At 49.5% G+C, this 26,099-nt stretch overlaps 1 protein-coding gene across 17 annotated transcripts in view; it reads right to left on the reverse strand.

Annotated features, from left to right (window-relative positions):
* Positions 1 to 26,099, reverse strand: part of TACC2 (transforming acidic coiled-coil containing protein 2) — a 185,395-nt gene that overhangs the window by 9,600 nt on the left and 149,696 nt on the right. For 10 of the 17 annotated variants that reach the window (XM_073793857.1, XM_073793867.1, XM_073793862.1 and 7 more), the window contains 10 exons: positions 24,172 to 24,232; positions 22,843 to 23,044; positions 16,607 to 16,668; positions 15,483 to 15,598; positions 14,130 to 14,301; positions 12,702 to 12,842; positions 11,734 to 11,823; positions 5,334 to 5,477; positions 4,557 to 4,633; positions 981 to 1,024 (listed from right to left, as the gene is read on the reverse strand). In XM_073793857.1, the coding sequence (XP_073649958.1) occupies positions 981 to 1,024; positions 4,557 to 4,633; positions 5,334 to 5,477; positions 11,734 to 11,823; positions 12,702 to 12,842; positions 14,130 to 14,301; positions 15,483 to 15,598; positions 16,607 to 16,668; positions 22,843 to 23,044; positions 24,172 to 24,232 (1,109 nt within the window). The remainder of the gene's footprint in view (positions 1 to 980; positions 1,025 to 4,556; positions 4,634 to 5,333; positions 5,478 to 11,733; positions 11,824 to 12,701; positions 12,843 to 14,129; positions 14,302 to 15,482; positions 15,599 to 16,606; positions 16,669 to 22,842; positions 23,045 to 24,171; positions 24,233 to 26,099) is intronic. The other 7 variants (XM_019940153.3, XM_019940148.3, XM_019940158.3 and 4 more) reach the window with 3 other exon arrangements.

The following is a 26,099-nucleotide window of genomic DNA, read 5'->3' on the forward strand; positions in this document are numbered from 1 at the left end:
TATAACAGCATTTTTCAATGATGATCATCAGTGAAAAGACCTGGGCTTGGAACTTCTGCAAAAGGCCTTTTCTCACTTTTTCTTTTAAAAAAAAAAAAAAAAAAGAAAGAAAGAAGAGGGCTTCCCTGGTGGCGCAGTGGTTGAGAGTCTGCCTGCCGATGCAGGGGACACGGGTTCTATGCCCCGGTCCGGGAAGATCCCACAGGCCGCAGAGAGACTGGGCCCGTGAGCCATGGCCGCTGAGCCTGCGCGTCTGGAGCCTGTGCGCCGCAACAGGAGAGGCCACGACAGTGAGAGGCCCACGTACCGCAAAAAAAGAAAACAACAAAAAAAAAGAGCCAGGTGTGTATAACTTGTAACATGAGGCCTTCTTTTATTGTAGGCCAAAGTAATCTGTCAGTACTGGCTGCCAGGGATGCTGTGTTAAGATGGATTCTGAGGCAGTGTCCAACCTCAGTGAGAAATAGTGTTGTGACCAGTTAATAGGGACAGGCAGCTGGACTGCCACGTGTTCTACTGTCCTTGTTCTAGACCTCTGTGTAAAGGCCGAGTCAGGTATTTTTTCACTTGTGTCTAAACTAAATTAGGGTTTAGAGATTTCATTATAGAGATCTGATTCTCTCCCATGAGCAAAAAAATCACCCAAATATCCTAGTAACCAACCCAAATCTCTTTCCCCATGAGGTGGGCCATTCTGGCTGGGTCAAATGGTGGCCATTGAAGTGACAGCCACGGCTTCCCACAGGCATGAATAATTCATGCTAAGGGACACACACGCTGACAGGTGTTTCCAGGAGGTCCCCAGACTCACTGATCTGGGGCAGAGCCACCTTCTGGGATGCTCTGGTCCCTCCCTAAAGGGCTTCATGCTCTAAGAGGAGCCTGAGAGGAACACACTCTGAGTCTCTACTTTCAAAGCCCTCCCCATAGTTCAGAAATCTCAGGGCAGGCCTGAGCCCCCCACCAGTGAGGATACCCACCTATCATCTGGGCGATGGTCTTCTCATACTCGGCCACTATTTTCCTGTAAGAGAAGTGAAAATAGGTTGGAACTGTGACCACAGAACAGTTTTTAATTTCACGCGGGAGCCCATGTGCTGGGTATCAACAGCCTGACCACCGTCTAAGAGGACAAGTCTTATGGGTCACAGGTGGCTCAGACTACTAAGGACCCCTCCAACCTCAGCCCTCTTCTTGTACACCCAAATAGGTTCATTTTCCTAGTGCAAGACTCTGATCAAATCACTCCCTTATACAAAACCTTCTGTGTCTCCCCTCTGCCCACTGAGAAAAAAAATAAGGCCAAACCTTCAGCCTGACAGTCGAAGCCTTCTGTCACCTGGGCCTGATCTTCATCAGTCTTACCTCCTTCCGTGCCATCTCGTGAACACAGTGGTTCAGTGAGAACAAATGATTTCTTGTCTGCCCTGAGCTTTCTCACCTCTATGGCCTTGCCCATGTTGTTCACTTCCCCTCTCTCTTTCCACCTGTCATAGTCTGTTTCTCAAGGGCCAATTCAAATGCTACCTCCTCCAGGAAGCCTTCCCTGATTTCTCCTTAGAACCCCATAACATTTTATCTGACTCTTCTTCCAAAACATACATCATAGTACTTGAGTGGAAGCTCCTCAAGGTCCAGGGACCACTTCTTAGTCACCTGTGTTGTTGAGTGGGGGAGTGGCAGGAAACGAAACAGTAGCACTTCTTGGGTAGGCTCAATGAAGAGAAGCTGCACAAAAGCACTAAGATCCCTTGTTTGTAAGATTAAAGGAAACTCCAAAAAAGACTTGAGGGTTTCACCTACATTATCCAATCCACAAGAGAACCAAGAGCTACTAACCTCCAACAGATCTAGGACCTGATTGCAGCTGACCCTGCCTCTCCGAGCTGTGTGATTTGGCCAAGTCAGTACTGGACGCTGAGGGTTCAGCTTACTCCCTGGTCCAGTGAGGATTACCTTAGACCTTGACTTTCGGGCCTGGGGGGTGGGAATTAAATGAAGCTAAAAGCGACAGTGACAGCAGAACACACTCTTGCAAAGGCTAAAGGCCTTGCAGCTGCTGGGTGTCTCTCCCTGGCTTCTTGACCTTGGCCCCAAGGTCACTGCCTCACCCAAGGGCAGACCCACAAGAAAGGCAGCCACAACATGAGTGCACTTGCATTCTCTCTCTGAATCCTACACAGAGACACTTCATGTTTTCTGTGCTTAAACAACCCCTCCTGGCACCCCTGAAACACAAAACAGTGATGGATCTCTGAGGCTGCCCCATCTAAACCCACCACCACTGAGGGCAGAGGCGGGACCACAGCAAGTAAGGGACGTGTCCTTTCAGAAGTGCTAGGAGACTGGGGGCCAAAGAAGTGGTCTCCCTAGAATTGCTATACAGGGTCATTCAGGAACCTTTCCAGGATCCCAGGGCTACAAAGTGGCAGAGCTAGGATTCAAACCCAGGTATCAACTCTGGAGTCTTTGTTATAACCCTTCGGCTCCACTGCCTCCAGGCATTGTGACTTACCCCCATTTTACAGATGAGGAAAGTTAGACACAGAGTTAAGAAACAGATTCAGAGAACCTGCTGTGTAGCACAGGGAACTCTACTTGACTCCGCTGGACAGAGGAAACTAACACAACATTGTAAAACAACTGTATCACAATTTAAAAAGAAAGAAAGAAAAAGAAACAGACTCAGAAGCAGCTACAAAGCAGAGCCTGACTTCCACCTGGTCTGGCTCCAGAGGCTGATGTTTAGGGCACCAAAAACTAGTGCCTCTGTGCCAGCCGGAGACACTTGAAATCCCACCACACCAGTTACCAAACAGCACTCCCTGGAGCCCCCAGAGGTACAATTTCTCCCAGGAAAGCAAAAGGAATCAGAGACAAGAACTTCCAGCCTCCCCGTATGTCCTGCCTCCACCTTGAGTGCAGGCAAAAAACCAAAGCCACCCGGTTCCCTCCCCAACTTCCCCTTGGCCAAAAAAAAAAAAAAAAAAAGATAAAAGAGATTTTAAAATAATGCAACTACAGGGCCTCAGTTTGAATGTGAAATAGCGCTAAGATTAAGCTCCAGAAGTGATCACAAAAACTGTCAGCAGAAAGAAGGAACTAACAGAAGAATTTTCAGGAAGATGCTATTTGACCTAGAAAATGGGAGATGATCACCTAAACATTTGCTTATTACTTAAAACGGTAGCCAGGAATATGATTTTGATAATTAGCTCACAGCACTACTGCAAGGAAGTGTACTAAAAACGTACAAATTCTTCGACCAATGTTTAGAAATGCGTTCATTCTCCTATTCCCACACTTTAAGACTTTAAAATGAAGCTGATTATGTATTCTTGGCACAGTGCCGGACCTTCTGTCTTGTTAAAATGATTGTGGTCGAATCCATATCTTCTCCTGCAACTGCCTCAGCTCGTGCTGAAGAAGGGCAGGTGTGTGGAGAATGAACTATGCCCCCTCCACCCCGCCACGTGCAGTTCTTAGACCCGCAGCATCTAGAACCTGGACAAGATGTGCTAACCCGGGACGGTCAGAGCAGAGGTTTGGGCCAAAATTGCTTTAAAAATGCCACTTACAATATAGTTTTTGTTTTTTTTTTTTTTTACAATATACTTTTAAAAGTCACATCCCAAGGGTAAATTCTAGCCCCAGAGATGGTTTCTTAGTTTCTAAGAAGATGATGAATTGAGAAAGGAAATAAAGGGGAAAAGGCACGTGAGGAGTGAAAGCAAGAAGCAGGCTGCTGGGTACAGTGGAAAGAGCTTGGCTTTCAGAGTCAGAGAGGTGGATTCAAATCCATGTTCTCGTTAACTAGAAGATCCAGGGCCTCCGTCAAGTCACCTAACCTCTCTGCGCCTTCAAGCGGGGCTGACCATCCCCTCGACAGCTGTGGGGAGAAACAGGCTGTGTGTCTCCAGCCAAAGGCACAGTGCTTGGCACACGGCAGGTACTTACCGTGTGGTAGCTGTCATACTTCTATGACAATAGGCAGCAAATGAAAATAAATCACTCAGGCGACATTTGGGAGACACCCTCAATGTTTATCAATTGAGACTGGTGAAATTAATTATGTTAGACCCTTAAAAGGACTGTCAAGCACCTGTTGAACAAATAGGTCAAGATGTATAAACATCTGTCCAAGTTACGCTAAGTTAAAAAAGAGTATAGGGTAATGTACATTTCTACACTCCACTTCTGAAGAAAAATGGAGGCTACATAGATACCTTAACACATTTGGGATCAGAAATGGAAAATTCTGGGAAGGATACACCAGAAATGGTGCACAGTAGGTACCTGAAGGGTGTGGAACCAGAGGCTGAGTGGGAAGCAGGTGTGTTTTTCCTTGTACATATATTTATTTGATTGCATTATGTGACTCGTGGTATTTTAGTAATAGTAATACACTAAGAATACTTCTGTGAAAATACAAACCTTGTGGAATAACGGGTAACTTCTACAGAGGACACTGTTCATGGGCCACACCAGCTCCAGCTGTTATCAAACCACAGGTAAGCATCCCCCAGGTACCAGGAAGCCCGAGCATCACAACTGACCTCATTTCCATCACTTCCCGCCTGCTTTCTTCATATTTATCTTTCCAGTCCGAGACCTCTCTCTCCTTGGTTATGATCTAGTATCAGGGAGAAGAAGAGGAAGGAGGTTAGTCCCAGCTGAGTCAATTCAGATCTGAGCAATTCATACACCAAGACAAGGAAACACTAAATAAATATGGAATTAAAACCTGCTACACCGAATAATTGTATTTAGAGAATTTCCCCAAGCATGAGATAGAAATAAGCCAAACGTGAGACTTTCACAATGTCCACAGAGAGCAACTAAAAGGCATTTGCTTTTTTGTTATAACTCGAACGAGGCCCTAAAAACTCATTAAACAACAGTGTCGGGCTTCCCTGGTGGCGCAGTGGTTGAGAGTCCGCCTGCCGATGCAGGGGACACGGGTTCATGCCCCGGTCCGGGAAGATCCCACATGCGGCGGAGTGGCTAGGCCCGTGAGCCATGGCTGCTGAGCCTGTGCGTCCGGAGCCTGTGCTCCACAACGGGAGAGGCCACAACAGTGAGAGGCCCGTGTACCACACACACAAAAAAAACAAAAAAAACCCCAAAAAACCCCAATAGTGTCCAAGATCAAAACCCACGGTTTGCCGCCTGTCTCTGCCTGCAGTGGTCAGAGGAGAAAGTCTGTGTCCAGAGATGCTGGCTTTGTGGGACGTGGGTACATACATTTATTTACAAATGGCAGAACCCGGAGCTTTTCCCAGGGCACCCAGAGCTGGCCTTGCCTTCTCTGAGCCACACACACGCCACAGTACCTCTGCCCTGGCAATCTGGAGGGCGGAGTCCAGGTCAGGCTGCTGGAACAGAAGGCCTGTGGGCTTCTCTACCTCGGCCGTCCCGATGCGGGAATACAAGGCTGTTTTGGAGATGGTGACGTCTGTTGGGTGAGCAGCTTCTCTCTGTGGAATGGTTTTTAATTTTAAAAAGTTAACATTAGTCTTATGACAAAGAGAATTGCACTCATCCTCTCATGAACGGGTCAGTTGTATGGTTTTGAAACAAAGAACACCAAAAGTATGAGAAAATGCTAAGACTAATGAATGGGGAAATGCCGGATACAATCTACGGAAATCTATCATTCTGCACCTGCACCGGCTGACAAAGGGTCTAATGGCGGACGCCTCCCCAGCTCCCAGGCCCTGGAGTCAAGCACGTCTGGTGCCCGTTTATCACTGCCATTTATCAGCCGCAGAGGCATTTAGGCACAGCGCATAAGAACCAAGGTCATCTTCCAGCAGGTTCCACTTCCAAAATAAAAGCCTGACGGTGAACAATGTTGAATTCTACTCTATGTTTTCCCAGTTTTGAGTAACCACAGATCTGATCATTTTTGTAAGACTTTCCACATTTCAACTTAGGGGACATTGGTTAGCTGTGTTTGAAAGGATATAATTCACACAGAGCTTAAGGCCTACCATAGCTCTCAACCAACATCACCTTCAACGAGCTAGTTTCTGGGTGCCAAAAGGTAAGCGGTACGTTGGAGTTACAGCGTCAGCGGGAAAATCGAAAACTGGATCACTGACGACATCCACCTGTGCCGATAAGCCCCTCGGTGAGTGGTGTGATTCCCTGCCCCCACGACCGACACTGGACAGTCACAAGCCTCCTGGGAGGGAGGAGAGGTCTGTGCTGACTCTTCCTCCCTTCGCACAAATGCTCAGCCATTTCCAACACACCCAAAGTGCAGCATCAGGAGCGTCGCCAACCCGTGCAGCGGGTTGTCAATCTAGTGCTACTGCAGAAGAAATGTCAAACCAATCACACTCTCAGTCCTATTCATTAAACTCCTGGCCCGTCGTGGTTGCCAAGGCAAACCTCCACCCTGGTTACTAGAGTCCAACTGGACGTGAAGCAGTGGGGGTGTAATGGGCGGAGGGCAACTGCTTTTCCTTTGGGAAATTTATGAGAAGAGATGGAGCCGTGAACAGAACACCACAGTGTAGAAGAAAGAGAGAGATGTGGGAAAGGATCGGTGAGGACTTATCTTGTAGATGGAAGCAGAGGAGATGAAAGAACCAATGGTAACTGGGAAGGGGGTGACCCGAAGGTGCTTGAGCAGAATTTCTCTCCTCAATCACGGGAACAGGCATGCTTACCCTACTGTGGCCTCCGAGGCAATGAACTTGTGACAGCTTAGAAAACGCAGGTGGAAGCTTAATGGATAGGACTGGAGGTCACCGAGTTAGGACCTGTTAGTTGTACACATGCACGATGAACTAAGTGGTTTAGGCTGTCCTGGAAGCGAGCGTCTGCTGCGTGGGTGTCACTACCCCTGCCTGGCCTTGAGTATCTGGGCTAACTCTCACATGGGACCCAGAATGACCACTGCTGGTCAGAGGGGAGTACCAGACCCCAGGGACACGCCCACCTGTCAAGTGGGATGCCAGGATCTTCGGTGACAGGACATTCGAGCAGAACACAAGTTTAAAGCCCTCAGGAGCAGGCAGGCTGACCTCTCAGAAGAGGGCCTCCAGACCACAGGGCAGAGCCTCTCCCACGTAGGCGTTAATCTCTGATGTCTGAGATGTTTTCAAGGTTCTACTTGTCAAATGGGAAACTTCTCAGGAAGTAAACAGAAAATTATACCTAGACACCAAGACTCAGTATTTACATTTATCGAGAAAGTTCAAAAACACAAAATTCTGAAGAGGATTTTTAAAAAACCTGTTCCTGTCACAGTTAAGTAAAATAATGTATTCTTTGAAAAAAATTAAATAACGTTTCAAAATGGAAAGAACCCTAGACACCGTCCAACTCATCCTGGTCCCTCTGATGATGAAAAAATTGAGGATCTAAATAAGATTTGGCCAAATCGTTTCCCAGAATGAGATTCAATTCTGACCCAAGATAAACCAACTCTCTGAAGTGCAAGAGAAAATGAATTAAAACTAACTTTATCATACTGGGCAGAAACAAAATACGACCAGTGCAGGAATTAATGATCTTTAAGCTACCTAATGTCCTTTGTAAAACAAGGAAGGGGATGAAAAATAAACAAAATAAGGAGCTTTCTAAGGAAATGCAAATGGTTACCACCAGATACAGTAATTCACTATCTCCGGTCATCCTGGCCACCTGGTGTTTTCAATAAAGAAACATGATGACTTAAGAATCCATTTGAATTACTACCAGAGTATCTGCATGTTAATGCAATTCAAGGTACACACCCTGGTTTTCTCTTACAACCAAGAATTGTTTTTAACTGAAATTAATAGGTTTGTCTCTTGATGATATTTTAAGATCAGACTTAGATTAAGCTTTGTTTCTCCCACATAACCTCCCACTTGCTACTTTAGAGGAACCAAAAAGCCACCAGAATCACAAATTAAGATGTGAAGCGGCCACGACTCAGACAGCACGGGACCAACGTCCAAACTCTCGATCCACTCCCTCAAATCTTGGTCCCTGCGGGGACCCCTGGGGCACTGTCGCCGGGATCAGGCCTGCAGACCTCATGCCTGGGGTCCTTCTGGCCTTGCAGCCAGGGGCTGGGGGTCTTGTCGCTCAGCCAGGCTCACAATCCTCCTGGTGTCCAACCCGCTGCTGCCAGGCTCAGGGGAAGCTGCTATGTCTTGGACCAAAGCAGGATCGCTTTGGTCCCCGGAAACCAGGTGGGAAGCAGTGAGAAGGCGCAGGGGTAGGGTCCAAAAGCCGAGATCAGGTCATGGACCAAGGTCATGGAGCGTGGACACAGGCTGGGTGCCTGGGGGGTGACGGGGCCACGTGGCGCCAGGTGGGGCAGAGAGCAGCCTCAGCCCGGTGCCGCCCCATCCAAATCTGACAAGGGGCGGGTCTCAAGTTCAAGATGGCAAACAAAAGGAAGGCACTTGATACGTGCCCTTACTCCACTCCCCACAGGAGGCGCCACCAGCACCGACCGGCCTGTCCTTCCCCCTGGGTCAAGACATGGCCTCAGACCTCAACACAGGCTGCAGACGAAAACCACGAATTCTTGAAACTGGCAAATAAGCTGAAACCCACGTGCCAGCCCTTTGTCACTGCCCTTCAGACTGTTCTTGCGGGTTTCGGGTATCACCTGGTTAAATGGCCGGGGTGGGTGGTTTCCGGACACAGAAGGAGAAAAGGCAGCTATGCTATCAGGCCGTTCACCAACCACACAGTTGCCCCAGACCTGATTCCTTCTCCCACTGATGCTGCGACAACCCAGGCATCTTCCTTTATGGGCCAGGACTCCTGGAGGAATCACACACTGAAGATTAACACCCTTTCCCTCCCAGGGGAGCCTGTTTCTAGGACCTCCTCCAGTCCCAAAGCTTGCCATTTGTATGATCCTTGTTCCCATATTACCCAGACACATCCTTCCTTCTTTATATAGGGTCCCCCTAATCCCACAAGGCCAGATACTGGACCATACCCAGTATCTGTTATACACACAAATTAAATCCATCCCTGTGCCCTGCAGCCCTTGGAAAGCCATACAGATGGAACGCTCAGGTTCTATCCACCCTGGTTTAGTGGTGAATCCAGGGCTGCTGCACCTCACAACCAGTGACCTGGTCAGATCCGCCCCCGCCAGGAGGACACAACCGAATTCAGTTCCACCAGAAGTGTGTGGAAGGAAAACAATAAGGGGTCTGACACCCCAGCCCCTGTGGAGTTTCCCTCGTTTCTAACGTTTTCTGACTAATGAGACAGGAAACCGCACAGCAGTGCCTGGAAGGCTGGCTTTGCCGGCCCTCAGTCTGAAGGGAAACGTCGAGTGAAGCTGCTCACAGGAGCGACCAGAAATCACCCCCATCATATTTCATGACGTTTTTCATCCTCTCAGTATGAGTTTTTTTCATTCCAAGTGATTTCATTTTGTGTTAGCAACAGTTTAAGACCATGCTACCAGAAACACTGGGCTAGGTCACCTGCAGCTGAAACATATGAGCAGAAAAAAGAACAAATTGGATACACAGCTGCTGTCTTCTCTTTCTATAGATCAGCAGTTTCCAATGTGCTAAGGGCCAGTCAAGCATCTCACCAGCAAGAAACCCACAGAAACCTAACTGGGTTCAGGTAAATGGACCACTCTCGGTCTGGTGAGCTACAGAAAAGAGCATCTATTTTCCATGGGCCAACGTCACTAGATTAATATACTTCTTACAAAAGTGGTCCAAGTTCCTATGGTAGAGAAAAATGTTCCTCATACTCCAAGACACTTCTACCCCTATGGAATAATTCTTTTAACACGCCCTTCTGGAATACATAAGGAGGGAGCGGGGGCTGTCTCTCCAAACCACACTCAGTAGACTCAGGTGACAGTATTTTCTCAATCAAAATCGGGACACATGGTCTGAGAACAGGCTTTAACTGACGGGAAGTCAACTGCTGGCCGTCTCTGAGAAGTAGGCATGGGTATCAGGCAGTCCTGAACACTTTATACTCAACTGGAACCACTGAGAACATGCTCAATTCTGCCTCAGACTTCTGGACAGGAATAAACTGTATTTATAGTGACCAAACGTCAAGCAATTCATTCTGTGTTTAAGCCACTACCCAAGGACATCAGGAAATAAATCTAACGGGGGAAAAAATCCTTACTGCTTAATGCATTCTAAAAATCTCATTTTTACGGAAATTAAACCCAAGTCTATGGGTTGGCCACAAGAACAAAGACATCAGCAATGGGTGTTTACATTCCTGTAAACACCCGATGTCCCCAGTCTGGACACCCATGGGATGACCTTCTTCTATCACTGAGAGATGTCTCTGGAAAGGGGTCCCCATTTGGTTCCAGGGAAACCACATGTGGGGGACCCACAGGGCAGGGCCAGCAGATGAACTCCTGATCCTGTCCCAAGGACAAGTGACGGGAGAGAGCACGGGCCCCTCTGCCAAGTAAGCTGTTACTTGAGATATACAGGCAACGAGCTCCCAGGCTCCCAGATGTACAGGCAACTCTCCCAGCTTCCCAGGCTCCATTTTCCACACCTGTAAAATGGGACCTGGACCCGCTGTCTGAAGAGAGATGTTGGGAGAGTCTCATCAGGTAACAAGAGGCACAAGTGAAGGTCACCTCCCAGCAGCTTTCATTGATCGTACACCTACTGTGTGCTAGGCTCTCTGCACGGCACTTACTGTCCTCACAGCAACGTGCAAACTCGCTGCTATTAGCCTCTTGTCACAGATGGAAAAACTGAGGCTCAGAGAGGCTCACCAACTGGTTCAGGGCCACAGAGCGCACTGGGGCCCAGTCCTGGTCTGACAACCCAGGTTCGCCGGGCTGCCAACTGGGGGTGGGGTGTGGGAGAGGGAATGAGGCGGATCCTCAGAGGCCAGGTGCACCCGTCAGCCCTGGGGGTGGGCTGAACCTCCCTGGACCACGCTCCATCGTGCGTGTCATCAGCGACACATTCCAGTTGTTAAGAAAAATGACTCCAAACTTGGAAGCCAGCCAAACAATTTCTGCAGGTCTTGTCAATATCACACTCTGCCCTAGAGAAGGGTTGGCAAATTACGGCGATGGCTCAAATGGCCTGTTGCCCTTTTCTGTAAAAAGGGTTTTCCCGGAACCCGCCACACCCGTTCATCCACGTGTGGTCCGGTGCTGCTTTAGCAGAGCTTGGTGCCAGAGCTGAGTTAGTTGTTACAGAGATCAACAGATGCCTACAAAACCTGAAATATTTACGCTCTCCCGTTGCAGAAAAAGACCGCTTTTCTGTAATCCTTTTGACCCTGGCCTAAGGGTCATCTGACATCTCAGGAAGGTCTTGTTTTCACCTATTCACTATTGACTGGGATCCAGTCTCAGTATGATTAGATGTTAACTTGTAGAAAATAGAAAAGGTGCAAATTATTTTTTATTAGTAGCGAAGCAAATGATTTCTATAGGAAGAAAAAAGAACCTCAAAGGTTATGAATTATCTGTCCTGTTTAACTAGTATTAACCTGTTTTATATCTAACTTTGCAATCTTATTCCAGCCTCCTTACCCCACTGACTGGACATCGGTTTCTCGTATTTTCCTCCATTCAACAAGCCTTACCATCCTGCTGGTGTGTTCAGTGTGTACTTATGCACAAATTACACTTTTAGCTTTTTGAAAAATCATACTTTGTCGAGCACCTGCCTGGCCATGGTTAGCAAAGAAGCTTCTGGACCACACAACATTCTCAAGAGGCAGCACACGGCAGCAGCAAACCAGTACCTTGGTGTCCTGGCGGCTACGGGAAGCCAGGGTGATCTGCCTGGCCAGCTTCAGGGCTTCTATCCGCATGATGGCAAACTCTAACTCCTCCTGCCGGAGGGGTGGGAAATGAGCAAACCGCAGGGGAAATGCACCGAGACAGGACGGAAATGTTTTCCACATCCAAGAAACGAATGTGCCACGTGAATGTGTCATGACAGGTACTCGGGGAAACATACGCGCTGGCTTTCTTTCACAATTAACACCTCAGCAGATCATGAAATAAGTGTCTCATTTCCTTTTTTTTTTTTTTTAAATCACCCTTTGGGATGTCTGGCGGGAAGTATGACACAAATACGAAATAATTTTTAAAATGGGATCAGAATTTTTAATGCACTGTTCTTTCAATTTCTCTCCTTTTGTTCATTTCATGTCAAGTCGGCCAACAATTTCCACGAGCGGATTTGCATATCTCAAATGACTATTAACAATCTCTCTTAAGTTTTTGCTCTGAACATCCCAGTCTAGAGGGTATCAAATTGAGCTGTCAAATTTAAAGCACAGACTGTAGACAATTGTTTTGGTGCCAGATACAAGACCTGAGTCCAGATGTTATCTCAACAGGGGTCTGAGATAACCTTGTATACATAAACAGCCTGGCTCCATGGTGAGCTAATACCCTTGGTTCCATGAATAAATCAGAGAAACTGCTTTTGGGGCTATCAAAACTTCTAAAAAATGACTGCTTCGGTCCATTTTCCAAATTGAAATACAAATGGTTTGTTCCACATGTAATGGCACGATTTATAGCACTCTGGCGTCCTGGGTAAAGACCACCACATATATCTGTCTTTGAGGGGAAGCTATTCCATCTGGAACATTCTCAGCAATGCTCCATTAAATCCTGCCTCATTGCATTTGGAGTTCGGAGGTTCATTCTCTACTGAGGTTTTGACAAACTCCCCAAAGGTCACACGTGGGCTACAAACCTGAAGTTTCTGAGCAAATACTGGGGGGTTCTTTTCTGCTAAGTCGGGTTCCAGATAGTCAAGCGCACCACAGAGAGAGGCTGGATGAGCTAGCCTGCTGAGGAGGGCATCAGCAGAGGCAAAGGAGCCCTCAGGAGCTGTCTGAAGGCCGGCAGAGGAGGACACAGAGGAAAAATAGAGGAGAGCAGAGTGATATCGGTTCCAAGCAAGGACCACCCATCTATTGGCTGGACATCTCTGCCTTAAGGCTGAAGAGAGTATCAGTTAGGTGCCAATACGTTCCTTTTCATCTGGACTAATTCCCACATGCTGATCATGGGCATCGTGAGATGGGCAGGCCCAACCCGCTCCCCAAAAGCACAGCCTTAGGTGCCCTCTCCACCCCGTGTCACCCTCACTCCATAACCAGTTGCTAGGAGGAAAGCTACCCTTTACTTATTTACTTGAGAACCTCAGTGGGTAGGAGACAAGGTAGGTGATGGGGTTTTTAAACGTAAGTCATCAAGAACCTACTTTCCATTGTAAACATCCAAAGGAAGGTTTGGTAAAGGTCATTTTCTAAATAATGGAAAGATGACCTCAAACTGGTAGATCAGAAAGACTTCAAAATCAGAAGGCAAAGGTTGCAGAAGTTGAATCATGCATGAGTCCTTCATAGTATCTATTTGAGAGACAGCCTAGGTCCCGTCTGGACTCTCTTTTTGCTCACTGTTATTTTCCCAGTATCCACCTGCCAGACATACAGTAGGTGCTAAATAAATACTTGATGCGTGAGATAAATGAATGTCTACTAATCTGGAGCAATAAAGCAACACGCCAAGTCAATGGCCTCATACCCTCTTGGGGATTGCTGGGGGGAAGTAAAAATAGAAAAACAGAATTGGCCAGAAGGGTGATCGATTTTAGACGTGTGGGGCGCGTGGGTGAGGCCTTCAGCTCAGGTCTATTCGCTCTGCAGGTCCCACAGGGGTTGGGAGGGAAGAGGTATAAGTCCTGGTCTATAAACAGGAGGGACTTCCCATCACCAAAGCCCAGGAGAACCAACTGTTCCTCAAAAGGAGAGTGTTTCCTGATCTACCATACTCTGCCCTCTGCCGAAGAGGACAGAGAAGCAGGGTACAGACTGATGGCAGCTCAAAAACCAACAGTCCAGCCTGAAGGGTCTAGAAGTGGAAAATGAATAACCCTGAAGGCAAATAAAGCACTTAGGTGAGAACTGCAAAACCACATTGGTGAGGACGAAGAGACCTTCTCTCATCATTATGGGGTGGGGTCTCCTAGGCTGGCTTCTCTGGCGGGATAGGGGGATAGGGACCCACATCAGGTCCCAGGGGAGTGTTGCTCTGAAGGCCTGGCCCGAGTGGTGACAGAACCCAGCTGACCCAGGGCTCACCCGCAGTGATCTCGGGCCCCTCCAACCCCACTTACAATTTCGATCACTTCTGAGGCGGTGCCCAAGGCCATGGCCTCCAGCTCTTTCTGGGAGGATTTCTCTGGCACCTGCAAGTGTGGCTCCTGGCTGGGGGCCAGCCCTCGTGCAACGGGATGCTGGATCTTGGCCCCGGCGTTCACAAGGGCTTCAGTCTCCTCAAAACTGGAGCTAAGGAAGCAAAGCACATCGTTAGAGGCTGCACTGGAAACCCCACTGAAATTAGCCAGGATGCCCCGACTAACAGAGCAAGCGATCCCAGACTCCCGAGGTTATATTCCCCGAGGAACACGGGCAGGGCTTAGGTGACCAAGGGGTCCGTTGGCTGGATAGAGGGTGGTCCAGCCCCACGTAAGAGCCTGCTGACAACGGACAGCCAGAAGCACAGATGCCACTGGCTAAGGGTACGAGCTCTGGAGGTAAGCAGACTGCCGACCCCTTGACTGTGCACCTTGGTGGGAGGGATTAGGGATTCTGGGATTCTGTGAAGAATAGGGATTCTGGGATTCTGTGAAGATCGAGTGAGATGCTGCCTGCGCCTAAAGCGCTCGACACAGTGCCAGTCATAAGGCGCCATTACTGCTGTTACAGTAACATCATCATCTCGTTCCCACCACCCTGAGCAGATTCCGGAGTAGGTACGGGAAGTCATAGCAAGAGCGTTCACTCCTACGCAGTGAAAGCGGCAGGTAGGAGAGGACAGGAAGGTCCCAGTGTTAGCATGATACCCACCCCCCCTACCCAATCCAGCACCACACAGCTCAGAACAGGAGCCTGACAAATGCTTACATTCACATCCATATGAGTAATAAACGTTTATCAGAACTTCATTTGTGCCAGGCCCTGCGACAAGTGCTTTCCTTACAGCATCTCACTTTACTCCTCCTTTTGGCTATTTGAACAGGTACCCCTACCCCTATCCCAAGTGGCACCTCAATTCATCTTCAAAAAAATCCCTACAGGATCAATTTCATTATTACTCTCACTTTACACGTGAGGAAACTGCAGCCCAAGAGGGTCAAGTAACTCGCATCAGGTCATACAACCAGCAGGGGTTGGGAGTGGGATTCGGGCACTGAAGCCTCCCCACGGGACAACTTACACAATAAAGCGGCGTGCACCGGCAGGTGATGGGAGGGGCTCCCGCTCTCAGCAGTGAAAAGGTGCTACCTTAGTCCAAAGGGCAGCCCGTGACAAACCCACTGCCTCTGTGCCCGTGTGGACACAGGGAGATGGGATCGTGGGCTGCCTGAGTGTGTGCAAATGAATGGCGTTCAGGAGAGCAGGGCAGGTGCTCTGAGGCCTGGGGACCTCCGCCCCGGGGTGTAACTCTCTCAACATGGAAGTCGTACCCTGAACACGGCGTCGGGGACTCCGACATCCGGACGGGGGGAGACTTGACCGGGCTCTCCTGAGAAGTGTCAAACATAAGGTACAAGGCCTGCTTCTTCGGGGCGTCGTCGTCCTGCTGCAGGGATCAAAGTCACACGTCAGCTTGGATGCAGTGGCCTAAACACGCTACAGAGACGAAAACCAGAGCGCTCTTCAATGGGGACAGATAACTCATCAGGGAGAAGCCTTCATTTCTCTCCAGCCACCCGGAAGAGAGGAGAAAGCGGCGCTGGCTAAGGGAGAGGAGAGGAGGACCGGAGGGAAGAGGAAAGTGTAGGAAGAAAGTGGGACCGCCTGCAGTTGGGAACATTTCCGGGGGGGACTGCAATGGTGTTGGTGTGCTCCATGCTGCTCAGCCCATCGGCATTTAGGGGCCATCCTCTCTGGATGGGCAACCATGCTGGCCACGGAGGATAAACAGAGGGGTAGGCGAGACCCCCGTCCGGGCGTGGCCCACAGTTGAATGGGGGAGATGGGCATGACGCCCCATTGTGATGAACGCCACCATCAAGGTTCACTGACTTACAGCAGATGTGGTTTAGAAACAGCAACACCCCATCTATGAATGATGCAAAGAAAGAGAGATAAGAGCAACGTGTCCGGGCTGCTGAGTGTTGCACAAGCCTTCCTGGGCATCTCCACACCTCTGGGGGCATCTCTGGACAACAGCAGTACAAGAGGTCATGTCCAGGACCAAATGCCACAGCAGCAGCACATGTTAAGCCAGGGAAGACAGGTGCCCATCATCACAACTCAAAATGAAAAAGAGATGGGGGAAAGGCTTACTGCCCAAAGGGACAATTTTCAGTTCTAGGAAGCAATTAATCTGAAGAAACCAGATAACGGCACACCTTAGACACCACCAAACCACTCCCTCCACCTGTTTTAAAAGAAATCTCTTGACGAGTTCCTTCTCAGTCTAGGAAGTAATTCTGCAGGGAGCCTAACAGCATCCTATCATTTTTCTCCCTGAAAATGGCATCTGAAGTGGATTGAGACAAACCTCAACTCCCCCAGTCCCAGTTCACCAAACTGACAGGGTGGGAGAGCAAGTTCCCTGCTGGCTGAAGGCAGAAGAACTTACAGGTAAGGAGGAACCAATTTTCTCCATATATTCGATTTCATAGGAGTTTCTGTAATCCAACTCTGCAAAAGAAACAGAAGGAGAGGTGAGTGCCAGAGGGGGGAGGGGGAGTGAGAAGTTTGGGGCTGGGCAGGTGGGGTCCGGAACAAGGCTTTAAGCTTTCTGAGAGTGTCCACTGACTGAGATTTCTGATATGGTCAGAAGAGGAGGCTCGACTCAGCTATTTTCAGACAACTGGTAAACCCCTTACCGTAAAGGGGCTTCTGCCATTTGGGCCTGAGAGAGTTCCAAGAGAATTAAATGTCATGACCAAGCACGGATTTGACTGGGCAAAGATCTGAGCATTTTGCACAGAGTTTTCAGATCAGACAGTGTGTACACTGTGGGTGTTGCTTTTCTCTGTAAGTCTCACGTGCGATACACGGAACCTTCCCAAGTCCTGGTGACATTTTGGAACTGGACCCACAGTTGCCCATCCAGTTGTCGGAAGCAAGGGAAGAACAGTGCTGCTGTAAGAGAAGCTTTGCGAGTTGTCTAGAGTGCTTCCCAAAATTCTTCCAGTGCCAACAGGGCCGGTCCAAACCAAATGTTCAGCTGCAAAGACTATTAAAGTCCAATTTGATGGAAAGATGACCTATTTCAAATTGACCGGAGACTTTAGGCTGCAAAGAAAACTCCAGATACTCTCACTGGATACCTGATCACGGGAATGGAGACAGTTTTGTGGATTAACGACCAGAAGGACCTCGTACCTCCTTAAGGCCCTGACTTGTGCATCACTTGGGAAGAATGGACACTAAGCCAAACCATATGCTGGGCAGGATCTCAGAGTGTCTGTAACCGTCGTGTGAATCTGTCCCTAGGGTCTGCCTCAACCGAAGATGAAGAAGCATTTGTTTACTAAGACTTACTATCTTTCAAAGGCAGGGGACAGTGAAGGACAAAGTGATTTCTAGGCCCACTTCTAGACCTGTCACTTTCCGGGTGCAGGACCCCAGAACTATCATTTTATTGCTCTACTAAAGACCGTCTAAATGGAAAAGATAATAGTGAATCAGCTGCTTCCTCCTCCAAGGCATGATTTAACCCTAAATTATTTCACAGAAACCACACCCCCGCACACCCCACAATGCCACAGAGCACCTGGGATGCACGGAATAAGCTGAGGCCACCGTGGAGGTTTTCTAGGCCCTGGGGCCCCGCGTCAGTGCCGTTTCTGGTTACCAGCTCTCCTCAGTGTCCCACCTGGAATCTGAGCTCGTTTCCGGGCAGCAGATCTGGGGGAGTTTCAGATCACTGAGCTCATTCATCTGCCTTCTTTCCTACCTGCCAAGAGGGTCTCAGACCTTTTGAGAAAACATCTTACTGAACTTGGTTTTCAAAATCCCATTCCCCTGCCTTAAATTCTAACCCTTAGAGGGGAGGCTTGGAGAGGGGAGCCACGTCCAATTTTAGCCCCATTTTTCAACTACGCCACACGCAGCAGGCAGGCCAGGAAGGGTAACGCCAGTTATACCAAATGGCTCAGCATCTTTACAAATGAGAGAAGAGGCCGCTCACTAAAGCACGTGCTGCCCCGAGCTGAAGAGGCCAGAAGTTTTGTTTTATTTTGGTTTTCTGGCTGCACCGTGCGGCGTGCGGGATCTTAGTTCCCCGGCCAGGGATCGAACCCGGGCCCACTGCAGTGAAAGCGAGGAGTCCTAACCACTGGACCGCCAGGAAATTCCCCCGAAGTTATTTTTAATGGGTCCTGTCGTTCTGAAGGCAAGGGGCCTGTGTTTCCATCTGACTCTCATGGCTGGAGCTTTGCTGGGGGACCGAAGGAGCCTGGGTAGAAGCCGGAAGGATGCAACCGAGTCCCGATTGCCACTGCCAGGATCAGGGAAGCCAACTCCCTGACTTCTCTAGGCCCATCGACTTATCCATAAATGGAGCTCAAAGCGCATACATCTTGCAGGGTAAAATGATTTGATGTAAGATGAAAAGCCCCACAGCTGGTCACGCAAAGGTAAGGGACTGTGACCAGGTCTGTTACTGCTCTTTGCTAATATTTCTGAAACTTTTAACGTAAGTGATGAGAGGAGACGAGCCTTTTGGAAGGGGACAAAGACACTGCTCCAACTTCCTTGGGTGGCCCTTCTACATGCCTGTAGTGTGACAACAACGGCGCCCACCACTGGAGACCAGGTTAGGCTCCTGAGAAGGACACCCCTTCTCTATTGTATGCAAGAGGAGGTGCTGGTGCAGCTGTGTGTAGAGGGAGAGAGGGTGACCAGCAATGGCCATCCAGACCTTCGAATCTAAAGCAAATACTCCCCCAGGGTCTCAGACCAGAGCTAAGAGGTTTCAGAGGCTCTGTCGTCCAGTGGTTCCTAAACTTTCCATCTCTGGGGATCACATGCACAAGGTTTTCTCTCACGGCACCATGTTTCAATAGATTGCTACAGAAAAGGGCATTTGCTAAGCAAGCACTCACAGAAAAATGTTTATAATTTTGCCAATCTGAGGTTTAAATCAATGAGAGAGTATCAGTGTCACCACAGTGAGCTGATATGATTACAGCCCCCAAGCATGCGGTTTTAAACTAGCTGGGCATCTTTCTCACCCAGCTCCACAGGTTTTCTGAAATATTAAGACAACTTGAATCTCTTGTGAACCCAGGTAGGGAAGCACCGATCAGCTCAACATCCTCATTCTACACTGAACGAAAGGAAGTCTGTAGGACGCTCACGTAAAGAGCATGGCGGAAAAGAAGAGGCCCTTCGAGTCAGGCAGACCTGGTCCTACGAGAACTAGCCCCTCAACACTCAGCAAATCTTAACAGCTCAAAGCCTCTGCTCACTCGCTCTTACGTGAGGAAGTGCAGAAATCCACCACCTAGAGCTGGGAGGGTGAAATGAAATCACGTATGAAAAGGCGCAGCAGGGCTACTCCACCAATGACAGCTGCTCTTTTTTTTTTTTTTTTTGCGGTACTCGGGCCTCTCACTGTTGTGGCCTCTCCCGTTGCGGAGCACAGGTTCCGGACGTACAGGCTCAGCGGCCATGGCTCACGGGCCCAGCCGCTCCGCGGCATGTAGGATCTTCCCGGACCGGAGGACGAACCCGCGTCCCCTGCATCGGCAGGCGGACTCTCAACCACTGTGCCACCAGGGAAGCCCGACAGCTCCTCCTTATTACTGTTACTTGGAGAATTCATATTGCAGTGAATACGTGTCCAAGTGGCAAATATTATTTCTAACCCAACATTTCATTTTCCTGTGATTTATGACTTCAGTGTAAGAAAGCCTCAATCGCGGCTGCAGCACTGGGCAGGCTCTTTCTGGGGAGTACATCTGCACCCCAACCAGGTTCGTGTCTGGTATGGCCGGACGTGGCTCAGTAACAGGAGGACAATCCGAGAACAGGGCTCTGCATCCAGTTTCTACATCCAGTTGCTGGAGGGAACCAGGTACATTAGAGAGGTGAATGCAGGCCACACCTCTTGAAACCGAGGCTGTTCTGAATTCACATAGACAATGGATTTCCCATCGCCCACCAGCTATAACTATGGTCAGGACTTCCCACATATTCACATTTTCTTTTTCTTTTTCATTCATTCATTCATTTATGGCTGCATTGGGTCTTTGTGGCTGCACGTGGGCTTTTCTCTAGTTGCGGCGAGCGGGGTCTACTCTTCGTTGCGGTGCGTGGGCTTCTCATTGCAGTGTCTTCTATTGTTGCGGAGCATGGGCTCTAGGGGCGCGGGCTTCAGTAGTTGTGGCACACGGGCTCAGGAGTTATGGCTCGCAGGCTCTAGAGCGCAGGCTGAGTTGTGGCTCACGGGCTTAGCCGCTCTGCGGCATGTGGGATCTTCCCGGACCAGGGCTCGAACCCGTGTCCCCTGCATTGGCAGGCGGATTCTTAGCCTTGTGCCACCAGGGAAGCCCCACAGTCATTTTCTAAGGAGGCAGGTTTACTAGAGTTTTGTTCCAAACTTACAGATTTCCCTATTTGTGGAACTTTTGCAGAAAACAAACAATTCTCAAATATGCCACTAAGCTAGTGAGTGGACTGCTTTAGTTCTAAGTTAAAGATGAGGAAATAGATGCTACCACTGAATGGAGCACCTATTAGCTTGAAAGGTATTATGAAAATAATGCATGTAGGGAATTCCCTGGCGGTCCAGTGGTTAGGACTCCCCGCTTTCACCGCCGTGGACCCGGGTTCAATCCCTGGTCAGGGAACTAAGATCCCTCAAGCCATGTGGCGCGGCCAAAAAAAAAAAAACAAAGCATGTATTTATTTGGTTCCTGATGGTACAACCACACACACATAGCCCAAAACACACACCTTTTGATTCCTATCTATAATGGCGAGCTCAGGTTGGCTTCTATGACATTTAAAAGTTTCTTATTAAGCCTCAAGAGAGGTAAGCCAGCAGGAAACCACAGGTGCTACAAACTGGCCAGGCCCCTGCTAGTCTTCAGCCACCCCCTGCTGCTTCCGGGCTGTCAACACACCCTCCCCTCCTCCCCCGCCCCGTCTCCCTCACACAGGTGCTGACTGATGCAAAGATCAAACTGTGGACGCTAAGCTGTCTACCTGCCTAGGCTTCTATTTTCTTTTCCTCACAAAGCTGTCTTTAGCCCTTACGGTGTTCACGGTGCTGTAAGGAAAACAAAGCTGGCTCAGATGGGCTTCCTGTCTTTAAGAAACACACAGTCTAGTAGGGAAGCAAGAGATGCACCCGCATCATCCTTACCGCGTTACGTAACCTCAGAGCGAGTTCAGACCAAGCACTGATAGCAAATGGCAGAGGGGCCATGTCCAGGGAAAGGCTGGGAGGGGGCAGGACAAGCCTGGGAGACAGGGAAGCAGGGGGCATCCTGCAGCAGCCACTGCAGGGGAGCTGAGCAGGGGCGTCCCTGGGGGAAAGTGGTTCCATCCGGTACAGTCACGGCCCAGGGGTGTGTGCACAGAGGAAAAGGAGGACTGAAAAAAGCTGAGGCCAGGCCTGGGCCCCAGGGGTCAGGTTGGAGTGACATGGTCACTCTTAAGCCTCCCAAACCCGTAGCCAGAGGGCCAACCAAGCAACCAACCAAAGGCTCCATTACACAGAAAATACAATGCCCGAAAGTCCAAATACTCGTAATTTGGATTGTCTTTTCATCAGCAAACTAGAGAAAGGCATTACAATAAGATAAGCACCCCAAATCCCCCCCAAACCTGACATGGATCTCACTGGTACCATTCAGAGACCTCATGGGCACACAGCAAGCCGCCAACAAGCCTGATCATACAAGAACCTCCAGAGGCAGCGTTCCTACTTACAATTAATTAAGTCACCTCGGTTACAGCCCTGCCCTGCCCAGGCGGGGGCAGGGGGCTGTCTGATGGAGATCATGGTTTCTCCTTAGCAGCAAAGAAGCGGAGATAAGGTTTCCCTGTAGGACTGTCCTCATATTGAATTCTACTCAGTTTTTAGAAATTGCTAGAAATCAAGAGCTTGGAAAGGGAAACTTAGAACCATCACAACAGCCCACGGTGCTGGAATGACGGTCCAGTACTAGGCTCACAAGCCCTACATGGTGGTGGGTGGAGGAAAGGCCCCAGGAGGACTAGGGAGGCAGGGTACCATCACCCCTGGAAATGGACTAATCCTTCGCAGGAAGGTTCTAGTTGCCGACTTAAGATACATGAATTTTTCAAGCCGAAGAATCAGGCAGAAAGCTGAAAGTGGGTATAGGTAAGGGGAAGGAAGATACTAATGAGATAAGTGACTTGCCTGGGGCCTATTCAGAAGGACTCGGTTCCTCTTGTTGGCAAGCCTGGGGGGACTCTCTGGTTTGGGGCTTGAGCAGGTGTCGGTCACACTGTGGGACGTCCCGTAGGGCCGATGAACAGTGGACTAAGAGACCCCACAGGCAGGTTGACGTACCCTGAGCGCTTGACTCAAAATCCTCAAGGGATGTAAGCCACACAGCCGAGAAGGTGCAAAGCTCAGGTGAGCTCAGGACCCCGAGGCAGAGAGCTCTCTGCAGGCTCTCAGCAGGTGCCCCGGGGTCACCGTTCGGCTGGTTTCAAGCCTCAGGCTGTTTCAAAAGGCAGCCTGAGCTCGGGGTGCACCGGGAGATGGTCCCCAACAGTTGGTCCCCAACGGTTACCTGGCTTAGAAGTTCCTTTCTGGCCTTTTGCTCCCTAGGGGCAGTGGTCTCCAAGGCAGAGTGGTGGTCCAGCGGCCACCGAGTTGCTTACCCTCCGTGGGCGAATTGAACTTGGTCTCGTTGACGAAGGTGGACAGGTCCGAGGGCTGCGGGTAGTCCTGCTTGTCGGCCTCCAGGTCCACCGTCATGCACGTCCACTTCTGGTTGGTGACCGCCAGCTTCTCCTCGTCGGTTGCGTGGACCACCGCGGAGATGACGGGCGGCGTTTCCGGCGTGGTCACGGGGGTGGGGTCCTACCAGGAGAAGGGAAGCTGTCTCTTCTCTCGTCCAGCTGCCGCGCCCACCCACAGGGGTCTGGGCCCCCCTCACCAGGACCGGTCCCTGTCAAATTCCTCTGCTCAAAATAGTCCCAAGGACACCAAGTCTTTCCGCTATGAATTTCTTTTTCTGATGGTTTGTTTCAGGGGGTGATGACCGTGGGTTTTAAAAGAATCAGGATTTTGTGTCTTGGTTATTTGAGATACTCCTGCCCATTCGCTTTGAGAAAAATAAGGAAACTTTTACTACGGGCATGTTGATGAAGGCAACTATAGTGTTACGCCCACACCGTGCTTCAGGCTTGTACATCAACATCAACATTGCCTGACAGTCCTCACGCCTGACACGGGAGGTAGAGACAGGGAGGTCTCATCTCCATCTCCACAGAGGGTGTGCAGCTGAGCAGGGCAGGGTGGGAGCCCAGAAATGTTACAGCAGAGGTGGCATTGGACCCAAGACCCCTCTCGTGGGGCTGGGCGCCTCTCTGCAGCCTCCCCCTGCCCAGGGTGGGCTGGCCAGGGCTTTGCTTGTTTTATGACCTTGAATGGCCTGGCACATACTTCAGGATACCCTTCTTGGTCTGTAAACAGGGTAGAAGAAATGGCGTATATTTGGTAGAGGAACTATAGGAAGAGGGAGACAGGGACTCGTATGAAGAAAGAGCCCAAGCCGCCACTTCTGCAGGGGATGAAAGCCCTTTATCTCCCCATCCTGACCCTGGTTACATAATCCAGGGTTCCTGACACATATTCATTTCTTTCTCACTATATATGCGTTTATCTCAACAGTCTTCCGCAACTTGATATTCAAGTTAAGTTCTCAACAGATTAACTGGCCCAAATGGACCAGCACGACTCCCATAGAATCCAACTGACATTTTTCCTGAACATCTGCCTATTCTTGGGACATACTCTGATGTTTCCCCAAGGAAAGGGATCAAAACAATGTCTTGCAAACACTGAGGGACCCTCCCTGTAGGAGGCAAGGAGAGGGGCATGATGAGTAGAAAAGAAAACTCTATTGACTAATGGGGAATAAAAACACATCAGCCTTATCTTCCCGAGTGAGGGATAAAATCACAAGTATCAAGGGGACATTATACCTGAGAAGGTGGATCAGAGAGAGGAGACCGTTTTGGCGACTTTTTCACCCTAAATGTGTCACTGGAAACAAAATGGAAAATGTAAACACAACAGACAGAGGCACAGAACATTCCAGAGCCGACTGAGGCCCAGAGCGTCTGACTGCTGAGTATCTGACCCAGACCACCCTCCAGTCTACACCACTCCAACACCAACTGAAAGACGTCCACACCGACAATCCATTCCGACTTTTTAACAGACATTATTATTGCCCCCGAGGGAAAGAGTCATCAAGCTGGAAATCTCGGAAAAGATGCCATTTTGGAGAGCTGACCCAGAAAATGAAGCTAAATTTACCCAGATGTTCTTATTTCAAAAGGCAGATTCTGGTGAGCAGATTAATATATCTGGATCCATCCAGGAATGTCTGAACCAACTAAGGTGGGGGAGGGGACGTCAGCTCGTGACACCAGTTAACAGGATCCAGTTCACAGAAGACCAAGCCCACACAGCACTCAAACAACTGAAGGAGCCGTGCAGAAACAGGAAGGAAAGTCCCGGGTCTTCAGCGAGAACTGGCAGATTCCCTCCTACGCGCGGGAACCCTGAGCTTAATGGATTCCCGCACCTCTGACCTTCTGGGTGGGATTCTGACTAAAGGCAGGGCGAGGGGTGAGATCATTTTTTTTTTAAATTACGGTAGAATACACATAACGTAAAATTTACCATCTTCAACGCTTTTAAGTGTACAGTTCAGTAGCGTGAAGTACATTCACATTGTTGTGCAACCAATCTCCGGAACTGTTTTTCGGAGATGAAACAATTTTTTGAAAAATGTCTTTCCTAACCACGACTAACAACTCTGGTCTCTCTTTTTTTCCCCCTCGTATAAATAACTGGGGGCTGAGGGGGAGGGGAGGAGAGGGGAGGACCTAGGCCAAGGGAGCATCAGCTCAGACTCCAGAGGAGTCAGAAGGGGCTTTTAGCACAGACGCCTCCCTTAAGTCTACTGGGTGGTCAGGGGTGCATCTCCACTATCAGAATGGAGGCTTCTCCACCTGCAGATCGGCCCCTGCCCCCTGGTCTCAGGCCCCTCCGTGGTCTGGTCCTGCCCCCAGCAAGGCAAGGGCTTGTGCAGGGGTCCCCCTCACCTTAGACCACCCCCCTCCCCTCCCCTGCTCTAAATGTTAACTGGGTGGACAGAGCAAATTGGCACCAAGTTCCTCCTCATGTTCTCTGGAATGAAACGCTCCAACAATGGCTTTCAGTCATGAAAGAAATACCATAAATGGTTATTTACAGCATTTATGACATTTGCCATGTGAACAGTGCAATCACAGCTTGAAGCGTATATTTATCCATGCATATAAAGATACAACTGTGTATTTTACAGTTGCTAAATGGCTCTAAAATACCAGAGAAATCCCTTGGGCAGAAGAGAGCCTGAGAGATTCCACCCTATCCCGGGGCTGCTGGATGTCTGGGGCCAGGCCAGCTCCTCGTGGAATAATGGAGAGGCAGAGAAAGTGCCTGTCCTTGGGCCCCCCGGGAGCAGCCCACAAGATCTCTCCTGGCCAGGGAGGCAAAGCAGTCCAGGCACAGCGGTGGTCTGCTCTGTTGCTCTGTCTCCCTCAACAAGGCGACCCCCAGATGGCATGCTGATACCTAGCCCGGTCCTGCTGACCCAGAGCAGCCTGGCGATGGCTCTCACAGCCGTGTGCTCCACTGAGCTGACCCTGCGTTTCAGGGGGCTCCCATCAGTCTCAATTTGAAACAGCGCAAACATTTCTGCTTCACGTGTAGCCAGAACAAGTGGTAGCGGTTGCTGCCTGAGGTTGGACTGGGTGGTTATTTTAATGTGAAGCCACGATACTTTGAAAGCAATCGCCCAATTTCAAATAAAAGAATGGGATGAGAGTGAAAAAAAAAAATGTATGGGTTTCAGATG

This window comes from Tursiops truncatus, chromosome 16 (assembly GCF_011762595.2).
Source record: "Tursiops truncatus isolate mTurTru1 chromosome 16, mTurTru1.mat.Y, whole genome shotgun sequence".
Taxonomy (NCBI): Eukaryota; Metazoa; Chordata; class Mammalia; order Artiodactyla; family Delphinidae; genus Tursiops; species Tursiops truncatus.